The sequence below is a fragment of the Wolffia australiana genome, chromosome 8 (assembly GCF_029677425.1).
Source record: "Wolffia australiana isolate 7733 chromosome 8, ASM2967742v1".
NCBI classification, from domain to species: Eukaryota; Viridiplantae; Streptophyta; class Magnoliopsida; order Alismatales; family Araceae; genus Wolffia; species Wolffia australiana.
In genome coordinates, this window is record NC_135842.1 from 12,793,650 (window position 1) to 12,808,868 (window position 15,219).

The 15,219-nt window shown below is 38.5% G+C and overlaps 1 protein-coding gene across 1 annotated transcript; it reads left to right on the forward strand.

The window, feature by feature from the left end:
- The first annotated feature begins 10,545 nt into the window (after positions 1-10,545).
- LOC144707037 (purple acid phosphatase 2-like) lies at positions 10,546-14,953 on the forward strand. Its single transcript, XM_078580153.1, has 8 exons — positions 10,546-10,814; positions 10,920-11,119; positions 12,169-12,369; positions 13,166-13,507; positions 13,732-13,870; positions 13,984-14,204; positions 14,393-14,514; positions 14,603-14,953. Exons 1-8 carry the CDS (start codon positions 10,625-10,627, stop codon positions 14,787-14,789), a joined length of 1,602 nt encoding a protein of 533 aa, XP_078436279.1. The 5' UTR covers positions 10,546-10,624; the 3' UTR covers positions 14,790-14,953.
- The last annotated feature ends 266 nt before the right edge of the window (positions 14,954-15,219 follow it).

Below are 15,219 nucleotides of genomic sequence, written 5' to 3' on the forward strand. Positions count from 1 at the left end.
TTATTTTTCCTTTCATTTTCCTTTTTTCCATAATTTTATATTTTAATATGTCATAGGAACTGATTGTCTTCCCTTAATTTTACTATATATAAATATTTTAAATGCATTTTGACATTGTATTACATTCAATATGACCAATATTGTTAGTTTTGTATGATGTAATAAAATATCATTCATTTTTTTATTTTTTCTCTATTTATACACGTTATAATTTATTTATAATATAATAATATTTGATAATTTTTTTATTGTGGCCTTATTATCTTTCCTTATGTTCTAAGCACAAAATGTTTTTATTCTTGCTTCTTTCCCTTTTCCCTTTTTTATCCATTTAAAATTATGTTACCACCGTCATCTGTGATGGCCGTCCCATGATGCCACCCATCTAAGGCCCTCTTACACTGTCACAAACTTGTCATGGGTATTTTGTCACATCATCCATCACTGTCACCATAACAGGGCTAAAAAAATTCATTAGTCATCATCAGGTCATCTGTGACGGGTCTGTCATTGTGATAAATAATGTTGAATGATGTATGATGTTCCCTATGTGTGGGGTTGTTGGCTATAACAAATGAGTGAAGCTCATGGTATATATGATCTGAATATTTAACATATAAAAAATGAAGAATGAATATCCCAGTTATCTTGATCCTCTCAAGATGTTTAAGATATCCAAGATCCAAAAAAGCCTAAGAGTGAAGGTTGAATGACGAGAAATGGTGATAAGATGGTGATGATCAATTATATGTTCAAAATTGAAACACAATATCTCAAGTTTTGAGAAGTGTACCAATAACTCATACTATGCTCCTACATGAAGGTATCTTTCAACTTCAGGTGTGGTTCATGGAAGCATGAAAAAAGGAACAGGACGGAATCTAATCCACCATCAGTCATTTGGCATCTCCTTAAAATGAGAACATAATGAAACCCCTTTATCATCTCTCTTTGAGTTTTATTTTATTTTCATGTTTCATTTTTCATGTTTCACCATCCATTTTGTTCATATCTCAAAAAGAATGGAATTTAACCACAGGACCTATGATGGATGAGTGAACAGAAGTCTATTTTAGTCCCAGTACATATATATCAAACCATAATATGTCATATACATGTCCCTAAATATTAATTGTATGAAAACTTCTTGAAAAGAAAAACATACTTTGTGGTTTTACAGCAACCTGATGTATCAACTTGAAACTCTAAGAGAGAATGATCTTGTACCCTGCCTCTGTTAGATTAGTCATTAAATGTGCAGAACGGGTGAGTTTTGGGAAAATACTGTTTATACAAAGGGCACAATCGCTAAAACGACTCTTTCCTTTTATATTACCATTTTTCATGTAATTTTTAATATATTCCCATTGGCTAAGTGATGGAAACATGTGTGGCCAACAAGCTAATCACACATTCCACATCTTGTTTCATGTTCATTAATAGAACATATTCATTATAGTGCACGTGTGATGCTTATAATGAAGTCCATAAATATATAATCGGACCTAGTGAATTATGATGAGATCGTAATACGGAGATCAGTAGTCTTTAATCGTGTGTTCTAAATATTCCTATTTAAAGGATATGCGAGAAGGACATCAAAGTATCCTGATTAATAGCACTATCCAGCCTTACTCATGTGATGAGTATGGCCGGTCATGTAGCCATTAGTGTGGAGACACTAAGGATAAATACTGGGTGCTCTTTAGTGGAAGTGTTCACTGAATTGATCTCATAAAAATCCTTGAATGGTAGTATTATACCGAACTATCAATCAGGTTGATTCGCGTCATGATTTTGTAAGTGGTCCTTACACTTGAGACACGAAAGATGTCTTATGGAGAGATAGTTGTACTATGAATATGCACTACATGTCTGTAATCATGGGATTTTAAATAGTCTTAGTTCTGGTACATCAAAAAATTCGTGAAGACGATTGAGCGGTCAACATAGGATCTTCCACCCTCGGTATAAGAAGTGGCAGCTCAAGGAAGACAATGCGATGAAGTCCTTAGAAAATCAGTGAAATATCATAGAGGAGTTCTCCGATGATTTTTGAATGCATTAGTACTAACTCAAATGACTGATTAGGGTTTGACATTTGACCATGCCCTAAGTCATCCAAGAAGCGTCAAGTCAATGAGGGATTATATGTACACAATAATTACTGATGAACAAGTTCCATGACACTCCTTTGTATCTTCTAGAGCACGAGGTGTAGCTCGGCACTCCACGTGTTGGAGACTCTACCTATCGAATGGGTTAAATCAATCTGACGTTAATTAATCTATATGATGATATAGTTAATTAATTTGGAAGGCCAATAAAGATTACTGGACCACTGAAGTCGTTAACTAGACTGATACATGGGCCTAGAGGGTCACACGCAAATGGTCCTTTGGACGTCGAAAGATATACTTAAGTTTTGGGGGTTTTATGAAAAATACCCTCTTAGTATAAATAGGGGAAGGCCCTGAATGAAATTCATCCAGGCTAGATTTGTTCAAGGGCCTTCTCCTTCTTTTCCCTTCTTCCCATGACGCTTCTCCATGCCCGATGCGATCGGGACGGCGTAACGACAACGATTGAGGTAGAAAGGGATTCGTCAAGAGAAGGAGGAGATCCAATGTGCCAAGAACCATGTGGATACATCTAAAGGCTGCACACTTGAGCAGCTTGACTTGTCTCACTCTGGGATCCAAGAAATCACAGATCTGATCCGTGCATAGGTTCTATGTTTCAATAGTTTTCTAGATGTCGTTAGATTCCATTCGAGTCTTTTGCTTCGGAATGTTTTGATTTATTCATCCATATCAAGGCCTCTAGAACCCAACACTAAGATGGTCAAAATATGGTATTATGTTGTCATCATTTTAGTTTGAAATATACAATCTATTTATATGATTTGATATTTGCTATTTTTTATGGAATATACATTACACTTGGGGTTAAATCTCATGAATTGAGAGCTTGTAATTTGAATATATACTAAGTAATAGAGGGGGAAGGGTATGGCAATAAATGTCTATAGGAAAGGAAATGGAAGAAGACATTATTTGTTTGAGCATTGGTCCAAATTGAGTTAAATGTGATCAATAAACAGAAACTATCAAGATATATTTCTGGATACGACAAAATGGAGAGTAAGCTTGTGGTTCTTCTAGCTTGTAGGTTACCTACCTGGGTTTGTACATACTTCACAGACATGGCTTTTTAGTATATCCAAACATAATATGAGTGAAAAGGCTGGAAAACCACTGCATAATGCCACACCACCTGTTACGTTTGAGTCAAGCCAGCTTTTACATTCATATAGAAATATCAAAAACTAAAAATGGGGTTTTCCTCTGTACTCATAATTAATCCCTAAAACTATCCTGAAGTTTAAATTCATTTCTTCCTTTGTAGCGGTAACTGGAGAACATTTTGCTGGGTACAACATACATGTAACCTCATCTGTGCTCTTTTATCAAAGCGCCTCCCAAAATTGTGATCTGGCCTCAGTTGTGACCTTACACCCTTAGGCATTGGCTCCATCTCCAATGTTTGGCCATCTCCTTTTCATCATCGCTATTTAAAAAAAAAACAATGTTTTAATCTTGATTTTCAAATCATCTATAAATTCATATGGACATGATAGATAACCTTCTTTAATAACCACTTTTTTCTTTCTTCAGGTATTGAATCATCAACAACAATGCTGACATGGATGAATGTCAGAAGACAACATTTGATGAGGTATTGCTGATGCGGATCAAAGATTACCATTCCTGAGATTGGTTGATGACACACGCCATCGAAGATCGTCGACGACGTCGTCATCCCGCTACCATCGTTGAAGATCGGGTGATAATGCTCGAATATCCTATCTTTATTTTCATCGTTTCATTTTCGTGTTGTGTTTTTCCTACATTCATCATCCTGCTTTCGTTGCACTGCGATGCATACCGTACCCGTGTTTTGATTGTCAGGTGAAGGGGGATTCTCGTCCTCTTTCCATTCTCTTTCAATTTTAAATTTCCCCATCTATGTGTAATGGGGGCCCATTCTATAAGGGCCCCCTAATGGACCCTATTCCTCCCCTTTGTTGACCCACTTAAGGGCCCATCCTTGCCCCCTTTATAAGGGAAGTGGGGGGCGCCCCTATCCCTTAGACCAGGAAGAACACAGAAAAAGGATCGTGGTTTCTTGTTCTGGTCTCCCCCTTCTTCTGAGAAGTGATGGCAGAGAGGGAGGGGAGGAGAGGAAACGAGAAGGCTTTGGGAGTGGTTTTCGACTTGCCTGCAAGTCGATTTGCCTCTCAAATGCAGGGTGGTAGTCTTGGCCCCCTCACTGGGCAGACAATTCCAGCTCAGTGGATCAACCACCGTCACTTTTGGCGAAGTGGAAATTTCCTCCGTGCAGTGAAAAATCGAACGGGATTGGAATCATCAGGGGCGTGCTTACCGTCTCCCAGCCACGTGGTTGGATCAAGATCAAGTGTCCCCATCGGTTCAGGGGAATTCTACAGACCTTGGGAGAAATCTGCCGCCGTTTTCTCACGCTCGGCGGCCACGAGACAGCTTTGCTGCGACGACTTCAGAGTTTACAGAGAAGTTCGGCACCAGAATTCCTTCTGTTGACGGAGTTCAGGATTCTTCACCGACGTGAAATCTGCCTCAAAGAGGAAACTGAGGTCACCCGTGGAGCATCTCTGCCGTAGGACTTCTGCAGAAGTAACGTTCAGGTTCGGCAGACCAGGCCAGGAGCTAGAGTTGGAAGTGAGACCTTTATTCTGCCGTTCGCGATCTCGATCGGCCGATATAAGGGAAGTACTTGCTGTATCAGCAGTGTCCCTCCTGGACAACGCTGGGACTTCAGTTGACCCCCTTCTCCGATCGGTTGACTGCCCGTTTGACCCAACTCTGTCTCGAAATTGGAACTTTCTACCTGTTTGCACTACGCCGGTCAACCCAACATGGTTGGCTAACCTTTCGAGCGTTGTGCAGACACGTCAGACGACCACACTACCCTGCCAGCCGTCGCGCTACCAGGCGGGTGTTCCGCCACGAAGGTGAGATCATCTCGTCCGCGCTCGCTCGCCATAGCTGTTCGTCGTGTTGGCATTGTGCAACCGCCACCTTGCGCCGATCTCGACCAGTTCTGCCTGGAGCTGCAACCGCTGTCCAACCTTGTCACCCTCTCCTCCCTGACCTTTACTTATAGCTCCATCACTATCGTCGCTCGCCGAGCTGCAGCTCGCTCTCCGGTGCTTCTCCGCCCCACCTGCTTTGATTGCCGCCAATTGTCATCAAATTCTGCACCACGAGCCCACCGACAAGGTACGTCGTCCTCTCCCGACGCTCGTTTATTTATCCCTTGTAGTGTAATTTCGATTTGACTCCACCGCGCTCGAGCTAGGTAGATGAGAGAGGTATTGAGAGAAAACTACGAACGACTTTGAGTGTCTTACCTGCATGGACGAGAACATCCGTTAAATGCAAGCTCAACGAAAAACATCCGTTCGGCCATAGACGCCTACGTCGCTCCAAAGAGGTTCGAGAGGTCACCGTCGTAGTCAGTCGGCGACCACGTCCTAGCTTGGAGCTCAGCGCCTCCCTCGAGTCGGAGCCTACAAGTATGACACGTAGGACATTCATTGCATCGTACTTACATCAAACCATTAGGGTTTTGATCCGTCGGACAACGACACCGTTGATGTTCAATACCATCATCACTTATCGGCACCGAACCACCACATTCGGCGTCAACTGGACGACGTCCTAGACGACGTCCAACATCATTGGTCCACAATTGTGATTGTATTACGGCCATTGACTTCTTCCTAATGTCAAGGGACCAAGTGCAAAGCAGCCATTTTAACTTGCTATTTCTGTCCCCTTTCCCAGAAAAGTGATAGTTGGCAATGAGAAGGTGGAAGTCCACTCCAACACCACCAGAGAAGATATTGGATGATCTCTTAGTTGTAAATGTACATTCAGTACCTATCCATCCTGTCATTCCTATGGGACGCTTGACTACCCAGATCACAAAAGGTTTTTCTTAAAATTTGAGAAACATCGCCCTCATTTCTTTCATTCATCCCTGACTTCTTTGGTATGAGGCAGGAAAAGTTCTTGAACTTGATGGAAGAACTTGAAACACAAGATAAAAGAGAGAATTATTGAAAAACTTGGAGGATGCAGCAGAAAGGAGGTCAAAAGCCGATGAGGCCGACCCCACATGGTGGTGAAATTTATGAAGTTTTCAAATTTTCATAGCTAGAATTATTAAAAAGCATCTTGGCAAACTCAATTTATGTGTTTGCAACAACCAATATTAAGTAATTTTCAAATTTGTGTTAAATTTATTAATTCTTTTTGAGGTATTTTTTGGACAATTTTTGATATTTTTTATTTATAATTATTTATAATTTTTCCCTTAATTTTAATTTTATAAAATCATAACAAATATCTCAATATTTAGATGTAAAGATCATCTATGTCTGCCACTTTTCAGTTAACTATTAAATAAATATTTAATGTTCCCATCATAAAAACCTACAGAGGTGCCATCCTTTCTCAACTAAGAACTTTCCCAAATAGAATGTGCATTATTTTTACGTATTTTTGGTTATTTATATCTTTGTGATAGCCCTTTTTCTCGTTAACTATCTCCCATTCTTGTACCCATCCACATATATACATATTTCTACTTATAGCTGCCCATAGAATCTATAATAATATCTTGTACCAAAGTAATTATCTTCATATCTCCTCTCCTTTTCTTCTAATTTTTTAATTTACCCTATATCTAAAATGCCAGCCCCTATCAAGAAGACCTTACTCCCTGCTACACATCTCTGGGTTAGATTTACAACTTGTAAGTATTATTTCATTATATTGGAATTAATTACAATGAAATCATAGGACCTCTAGTTTTTTTATCAACATATGATTATATTAACTTAGAGAAATGGCCCATTTTTATTCCCAGACATACCTCATAATTTCATAGTATTTAAATACAATTAGAAATTTGATGACTCAATAGTCCTTTAGTGTCTGCAAAATGACCATGCCATCCTATGAAATCCTCTTTCTTTGAAGGAACAACCAAGCTCTGGTCAAGACAGAAGCTTTGAGGGTTACTAAAATTGAATTTAGATGGGAAATATACCTTTTTTCTCTCATAAAGATTTTATATTGAATTAATTGGGGAAAAAATACAATTTTAATTTGTGTCCATTGAGCTTTGCATGGGCTTTCTTAGATATTCATTCATTTCTTTACTTCTCTTCTCTCCTCTGGGTGCAAGTTTAAGGGTCAAAGCTGAAAAGGGTGCCCTCAGGTTTTCTTATTCAAAATTTAAGTTTTTTTCTCATTACAATTCATAAGCCTATCCATAGCGAAACCTCCATTTTATCTCGAGCCAATTACTTATCATTGAATTGAGGAAAGGACAAGATGACTGACTGGAAAGTACACTAATTGTGAAAAAACAAGGGCATATTTGTAGGTAGATATATGTAGCTATAATTTTGTTTTTTTTATTTTTAAGTTTGTATTTACTTTATTTCTTTTTAAATTGGTGATGTCATACTTGAGAAGGAAAGTCATGTTTCTCCTTCTCAGATTGGAAACAAGTATTTTCTCATGTGGAGGATAGACTGAGGTTTATTATTTTAAGATATATTTTCATTGTGAATAAATTACTTGAAGGATCTATTTATTTTTGCATCTATTTATATTTTTTTATTTGATTGCCTTGTGTAATTTCCTCTTTATCCAAGTTATTTAACAAAATCAAAGTTGCTCTTCCTCAACTTATTTCTTAGAATTATCAATTTTGTTTTTATTTATTAACTTTTATCAATTTTTACATGTTACATTTACACACTAAATTTATAATCAACAGATTTATCACATACAATTGATGTTAAATTACTTGAAGGATCTATTTATTTTTGCATCTATTTATATTTTTTTATTTGATTGCCTTGTGTAATTTCCTCTTTATCCAAGTTATTTAACAAAATCAAAGTTCCTCTTCCTCAACTTATTTCTGAGAATTATCAAATATTGTTTTTATTATTAACATTTTTTTAGCACTTTTATCAATTTTTACATGTTACATTTACACACTAAATTTATAATCAACAGATTTATCACTTACAATTGATGTTTTACATTATTTTTAGGAAGATCAAATGATATGTGATTTTGCTTTAAATTGAGAACATTCACTTATCAAGCCATTTTCATAAACATGATAATATCAAGATGTTTTTACTCAATGTTTTTCATTCTTATGAATGCATGTGCATATTTGAATGAACCTAAAAGGAAATATACAGTATATTCACAAGTAAAGTTTGATTTACATTGATCTCAATTACTTGGATACTTTCTGGATTTTTAAAATATTTAATATTATTTATTTCCTCGCTGCACACCTTATATTCTTGTATGGTATATCCATGCAGAATTCCATCGTAGTTATTACTTCAATAAATTTCTTTTCATTACTACATCATATCAATTATTTATTTAAAAAATAGTTGAATTTATTTAGTTAATTCATATTGATTATATTTTATTGATGATATTATCAATACATTATAAATAATTTAAAATTATATCATTCGATATCAAAGTAATACAATGTTTTGTCCAGTGACCCCACATGATATCATTGCAAAACACTATTATGTGCATGATGTTCAGTCAATTTGACGCCCATTTCATGTTACAAATATTTTTTAAAAAGATTAAAAGTATGAAATTTTGAAATGATAATTTTAAAACTCAATTAAGAAGTTCAAACTAGTGTTTCAACCCTGAATAACATTAAAGCATATTAAATCTTCTCTTTTAAAAATACAAATAGTTTAAAACTAATTTTTTAAATATGATTTAATATTAAAAAATGTAAGAATGGTTCAACTATTATGAATTGGATCTTTAGGTCAAATCAATTATAAATACTCATGAACTGTATCCAAATAATCCACATATAATTTCCCTCATCTTCGTCTATTCTTTCAAAATAAGAAATCTCATCTGACTTGTATCAAGATTAAACTGTAAGTTCATCATAATTGTTATGAATTCCTCAATGCAATACTATGATAGAGAAGTTACTTATATTATTTGTAACTTACGATAAACATGATAGACTGCATCTGGGAATTGTATTTGTTATAATATCAACTAATCAATAAAAAAGGCTTCAAGCATAGATAATAATTTTCAGTTGGCGTGGGAGACAATTAATTTATTTGATTCTTCAATATGTATTCCAGAATCAATACATAATTAGATACATTAATTTTAATTAAAATGATAGTTATGTCTTAATCAAGCGAACCTTGATTCCATGTTATAGATCTCAGAATAAGGGTCTACTAGATTTGCATCAAATAAGTAGTCCACTAAATCTCCATCCTTTTTTATTAGCAAAAACACCGTGCCGGGTAGGACCAACCCAAGGGTTGTGCTTGTAGACCGATCCAGCCGTGCCCTTGACGCCACCTAGGGGTGTTTTATATATGTAAGGTTGAGTGTTTAGAAGAGTTTATAGGTATGAAATGAGCGTAAATATCTCAATCACACACAGACTCCACGCGCCCATGCCCATGACACAAGGGTCAAATCTCTGTCTTGACACAAATCTCCATCTTGACAAGGAAGCACTAGGTGAAAAGATTCTCACACTCTAGCCAAGGGTGCTGATCTTGGCTCATTTATTCTGAAAGAAATAAGTTGATTTTTTTTTATTAGTTGCCTACTTTCATCATCATGAAGATTCCAGACGTGAACACAACCTAACCCAATGTGTCTAATTCCATAAGATTATCTTTGTTTGACTTAAACAATGAAGTGACACCAAATGTTTTGAAGTAATCCGTTTTTTCGACAAAATTAAATTATTTGGATCAAGTCATCTTTTAAGCTCAAAACCTACTTTGGTTTAAATGATGGAAATGCATTTTGATTTATTTTGATCCCCAATCTTGTAAAAGGGATGGTATGTATTCTTGTGATTAAGAGATTTGAGTTAAAAATTGGTCGAACCTTTGAAAGCTCTAGGCAATCAAATAACGAACTTGGGAGTCCATACTTCCAAGATATCGCTATAGATGCTGACAAGACACCTTTTCCTCGTCAAGCAAAAAAGTCATCTGGTTGAGTGCTTCTGGAAGCTGTCATGGTTTATTAACAAGCAATCAAGGCATATTCGAATCTACGGACACACGATACTCCGTTGACGCCTGTTTTAAATAGATTAGTATATTAAAAGGATTACAGATAGAGGGCCTTCAGAGAAAAAAAATGATCTTGAAAATTCTTGTCGAGTAAGGTCAACGACCGTTCAGTACCCTTCAAAATTGTCGGTATACTCTTTCTCGCTCCTCACCAGTTTTTGTCAAAATAGACCCGCCAAATGCTCTCTCTCTGTCGCTCTCTCTCTCTCTATCTCTGTCACGCTTTCTCTATCTAACTTTCTCTTGTTCTCGCTTTCTATCTGTCTTGCTCTCTCTCTATATATACTACCGAACTTTTCATCAATTTATCCATCTATCTAACAGCAGTGGGATTTTGCTCTATTCTACCAATCTTGCCATCCATTTATCCATCTACCTATGTACAGTGGGACAGTGCTCGATAGTATTTCTCTGCCCATCTATCTCTCTATCCATCTAATAATCTCTCGTTCGCTCTCACTGTCTTCCTCTCGAAAGAGCTCCCTTGACGTAATCAATGGTGGGAGATTGGACTTTGAGGCAGGGATATTCGGCACACACAAAATCCCTTTGGGCGAATATCTCGCAGGTCCTTGCCGGCATGCTCATTCATCCTATCTTAGAGCTTCTCTTCCCTATTTAATGCCCCGTTTGTAGAAGATTGACTTCAAGCTTTCGCCTCTCCTGATTCTAGTTCTAACGGAAGATTGGAGAATGGAGCGGCGAGCTTGGTCGTGCTATGTAGCGTTGGTGGCGACTCTTCTTTTCAACGTTGCGGCAGTCTGCAACGGAGGAGTCACCAGCCGCTTCAGACGTCTCGATGAGAAGGCCACCGACATGCCCCTTAACGCCGACGTCTTCCGCGTGCCCCCCGGGTTCAACGCTCCGCAACAGGTACCATCATTCCCTATTCTTAGAGATCGATCGATCTATCTGCCTATCGATCTATCTATCTATCTATCTATCTACCTATCTATCTGTCTATCTATTTATTTATTTATCTATCTATCTATCTATCTATCTATCCATCTATCTATCTATCCATCTATCTATCTATCTATCTATCTATCTATCCATCCATCTATCTATCTATCTATTATCTATATATCTATCTATCTATCTATTTATCTATATATCTATCTATATATATATATATATTTATCTGTTTGTCTGTCTGTCTGTTTATCTATCTACCTATATTTCTGTCTGTCTATCTATCTATCCCTCTTTATCCATCTATCTATCTATCTCTTTTTATCTATCTATATATCTCTCTTTAATCATCTATCTATCTATCTCGCTATCTATCTATATATCTCTTTCTATATCTCTATCTCTATCTCTATCTCTATATCTCTCTCTCTCTCGCTCTTGCTTCATTTTATCCACCTCTCCATCTGAGAATCTATGATGGATTTTTATAATTTTCCTGACAACAATAGACCTTCCTCTAGATTCTCAATTTGTCCCTTTATCCCCCCTGGTAATTAAAATAGTTGTACGGTACGAATAGTTTCTCTATTGGTCAGCTAATGTGTTGATTTCTTTGTTCTATCACATACAGAAAGAAGTATCAACCATCCGATCCATTGCTCTAGTTCAGTCCTCTACTATCATCTTCTAACTCGCTATATATCGAGATCAACATGAACTCGATATTCTAGGAAGATATCCGACGTAGGTCTACGAGAATTGGTGAGCGAGAGGCTCTTATAAGGATGAACACAATACAAAAATGAAAGAGTGAGAGCGGCTCTTTAAGCCTCTTTCTCTCGAACTTATTTTTCCTTGTACCTATTAATGATACAAGTTTTTATCTATATTAAATTTTGTGTATGTAAATGTCACCCGTCTCTTGTTAAATATCTACTGATCGGTCAAGACACATACATATACAATTCGATGATTTGGCCAGAATTCTGACATGGGTCTGTGGGTTTAAGGTTCATATCACTCAAGGGGATTACGATGGGAAAGAGATAATCGTCTCCTGGGTAACCCCCACTGAGCCTGGTTCTAGCGTGGTGCTCTACGGCCAATCACCGGACAAACTCACGTCTCGTTCAATTGGCATCGTCCTCCGCTACACCTTCTACAACTACACCTCCGGCTTCATCCATCACTGCCTCCTCCAGAACTTACAGGTATTTTTTAACTCATTTCTCTCTCCCAACCTCTTTATCTTGTTAAGTTTAAATTTTCCTTAACGGACAATAATATGTGTCATTGTAGTCTAAAGTGATTGAATTATGTCAATTATGTGATTTTTTACATTCCAATTATGTGTGGGATTCAACTAAAGCGTAGAAGCCGTCTATTCTAATTTCAAACGATTGGATAATCTAGGATGGACAGATAATTTGTACATTTTTGGATTTTAAGCTATCATATATTGGCAGTAAAGGGATTCAGTTCGGTTAGTTTATGGGATCTAAACATTCCAATAACGTGTGTCGCTTAGTTAATGTCTAGAGACTAAGTGTATCCTAATTTTAATGATGGGATGACTTAGAATGGACATAAGGGGATTTTGTTCTGCTATTGCTTATAATTAGGGGCGAGTCCTTGAGTCACCCATGATGCTTTTTTTCCGAGGGTCCTATTTACTCTCAAGACCAAAGTTGAATATCTACGTAGATAACCTAATATTTTCTTACTCCAGCATACTATTTGATCTAAGCTTTGTAATTAGGGGCGAGTCCTTGAGTCACCCATGATGCTTTTTTTCTGAGGGTCCTAAAAACTCTCAAGACCAAAAGTTGCATATCTACGTAGATGACCTAATATTTTCTTACTCCACTATATTATCTGATCTAAGCTTTGTAATGCGTATTCTTCAACGGCCTTAGCCCAAGAAGATTCTAAAAGTTTCGACCTTTCTTTCTAAATGACTCTTTCTCTCACGCACAAACTCTCTCTTTTCTTATTTTCCTTGCCCAGTACAACACCAAGTACTACTACCAGGTGGGAGTAGGGCAGTCACCGAGGACGTTCTGGTTCACTACGCCGCCTGCAATCGGCCCCGACGCGCCATACGTATTCGGCCTGATTGCTGATCTTGGGCAGAGTTATGACTCCAATAAGACTCTTTCACACTACGAGGCGAACCCAAGAAAAGGCCAGACCGTCCTCTTCGCCGGCGACCTCACTTACGCGGACACGTATCCCTTGCAAGACAACAATAGATGGGACACTTGGGGTCGCTTCGTAGAGCGCAGCACTGCCTATCAGCCGTGGATCTGGACTGCCGGCAACCACGAGATCCACTTCGCGCCTCAACTCGTACTTCTCAACCCCCTCTCCGTATCATACTCTCTCACTCTAGTGTTCTCCCCATATCTTCCTATATTTCTCTGGTTAGTGTTTTACGACGATGACAAGTTCCTCATCTACGAAGCTGTCTGACGAATGACTGAACGGATGACCCGTTCAGCCCATTTTGTCTTTCACTCATTCATTCATTCTTTACTATGCTCATTGCTGTGTATTTTTTACTTCCAACGCAGGGCGAGACTGAGGCATTCAAGCCATACACGTCGAGGTTCGCCGTGCCTTACATGGCCTCTGGCAGCACGTCGCCGCTCTGGTACTCCATCAGGCGGGCGTCCGCACACGTTATCGTTCTCTCCTCCTACTCCGCCTACGGTACACGATCGATCAACGACTCCTTTTTCTTCCTTTTTTATCCTACTTTTTGCGAATTGGCGAGCTCGAGATTTCTGGAACGGGGTTTTCTTCTTTGTTTTTCTTCTTACAAGGCAAGTACACGCCGCAATACAAGTGGCTGGAGGCGGAGCTGCCGAGAGTCAACCGGAGCGAGACGCCGTGGCTGATCGTGGTGCTGCACTCGCCGTGGTACAACAGCTACAACTACCATTACATGGAGGGGGAGACGATGCGGGTCGTCTTCGAAGCCTGGTTCGTCAAGTACAAGGTCGACCTCGTCTTCGCCGGCCACGTCCACGCCTACGAACGCTCGGTCAGTTTCCCACCTTATCCTCCTCCACCCACCCATCCATCGTTCTTCTCTTAAGGCTCTGTTTTCTACCAAAGCCTTGTCTTCGAACCTTAGTTTTTACCACACAGAAGAGTCGCGGTTTTATAACTTTCTTCTTCGTTGAAGTGAAAATTGTAACTGGGTCGAACCCTTTGGTTCTTGGCTTGTAGTATCGGGTGTCGAACATCGCTTACAACATTACCAACGGGAAGTGCACGCCGGTGAAGGACGATTCGGCACCAATTTACATCACGATCGGAGACGGAGGAAATCTTGAAGGGCTCGCCACCAAGTAATTCTCTTCAGTAATTCTTTTTAATATTTTTTCTATCTCGTTTTTTTTCCTTCTTCGCGATATAGATGATGAGCTTCTCTCGCAGCATGACGATGCCCCAGCCGGCGTACTCGGCGTTCAGAGAGTCGAGCTTTGGCCACGCCATTCTTGACATAAAGAACAGGACGCACGCCCGGTATAGCTGGCACCGTAATCAGGATGTCGCTTCCGCCGAGGCCGACTCTCTCTGGATCAACAACAGGGTCTGGAACCCTAAACCGGAGGCTGATTAAATCTGCCAAGAATAGCTGCGTGTCTCTCTCCATTCCACGAAATAAGTTTGTACGGATGTTGATGAAAATCCAAGTGCTCAATTGTCCGCAAAATGAGAGTTGGATTTTTCAATTTGGAATAAATGGTTGTCATTGGAATAGAAAGAAACAATGTTTGTTGGCCACCAAGCAATATCCAAAGAGAGCAGCTAGGAATCGCCTTGAGATGGAGAGAAAGTAACAGATCATCTCAAACGGACATACGCTTTACCACAGGATACGGCAAAGAAAATAGAAACAAAATGATGAAAAAACAAATTTCTACACGTAAATAATGTAATCTTTAAATTTTGAGACATGTGATTCGATCTTATGTCCCATTGGTTAGTCTAGGAAGAAGTTGCAACTGAAGAGACTCAAATCCGAGCAATAGACTAAAGGGAGGAAACTG

Bases quoted from the DNA above. Each gene is read 5' to 3' on its own strand.
- LOC144707037 (XM_078580153.1), top strand. From the start codon at position 10,625: ATGTACAGTGGGACAGTGCTCGATAGTATTTCTCTGCCCATCTATCTC. The intron at 11,120-12,168 runs GTACCATCATTC...TGTGGGTTTAAG, and splicing joins GGTTCAACGCTCCGCAACAG to GTTCATATCACTCAAGGGGA. The intron at 14,205-14,392 runs GTCAGTTTCCCA...CTTGGCTTGTAG, and splicing joins TCCACGCCTACGAACGCTCG to TATCGGGTGTCGAACATCGC.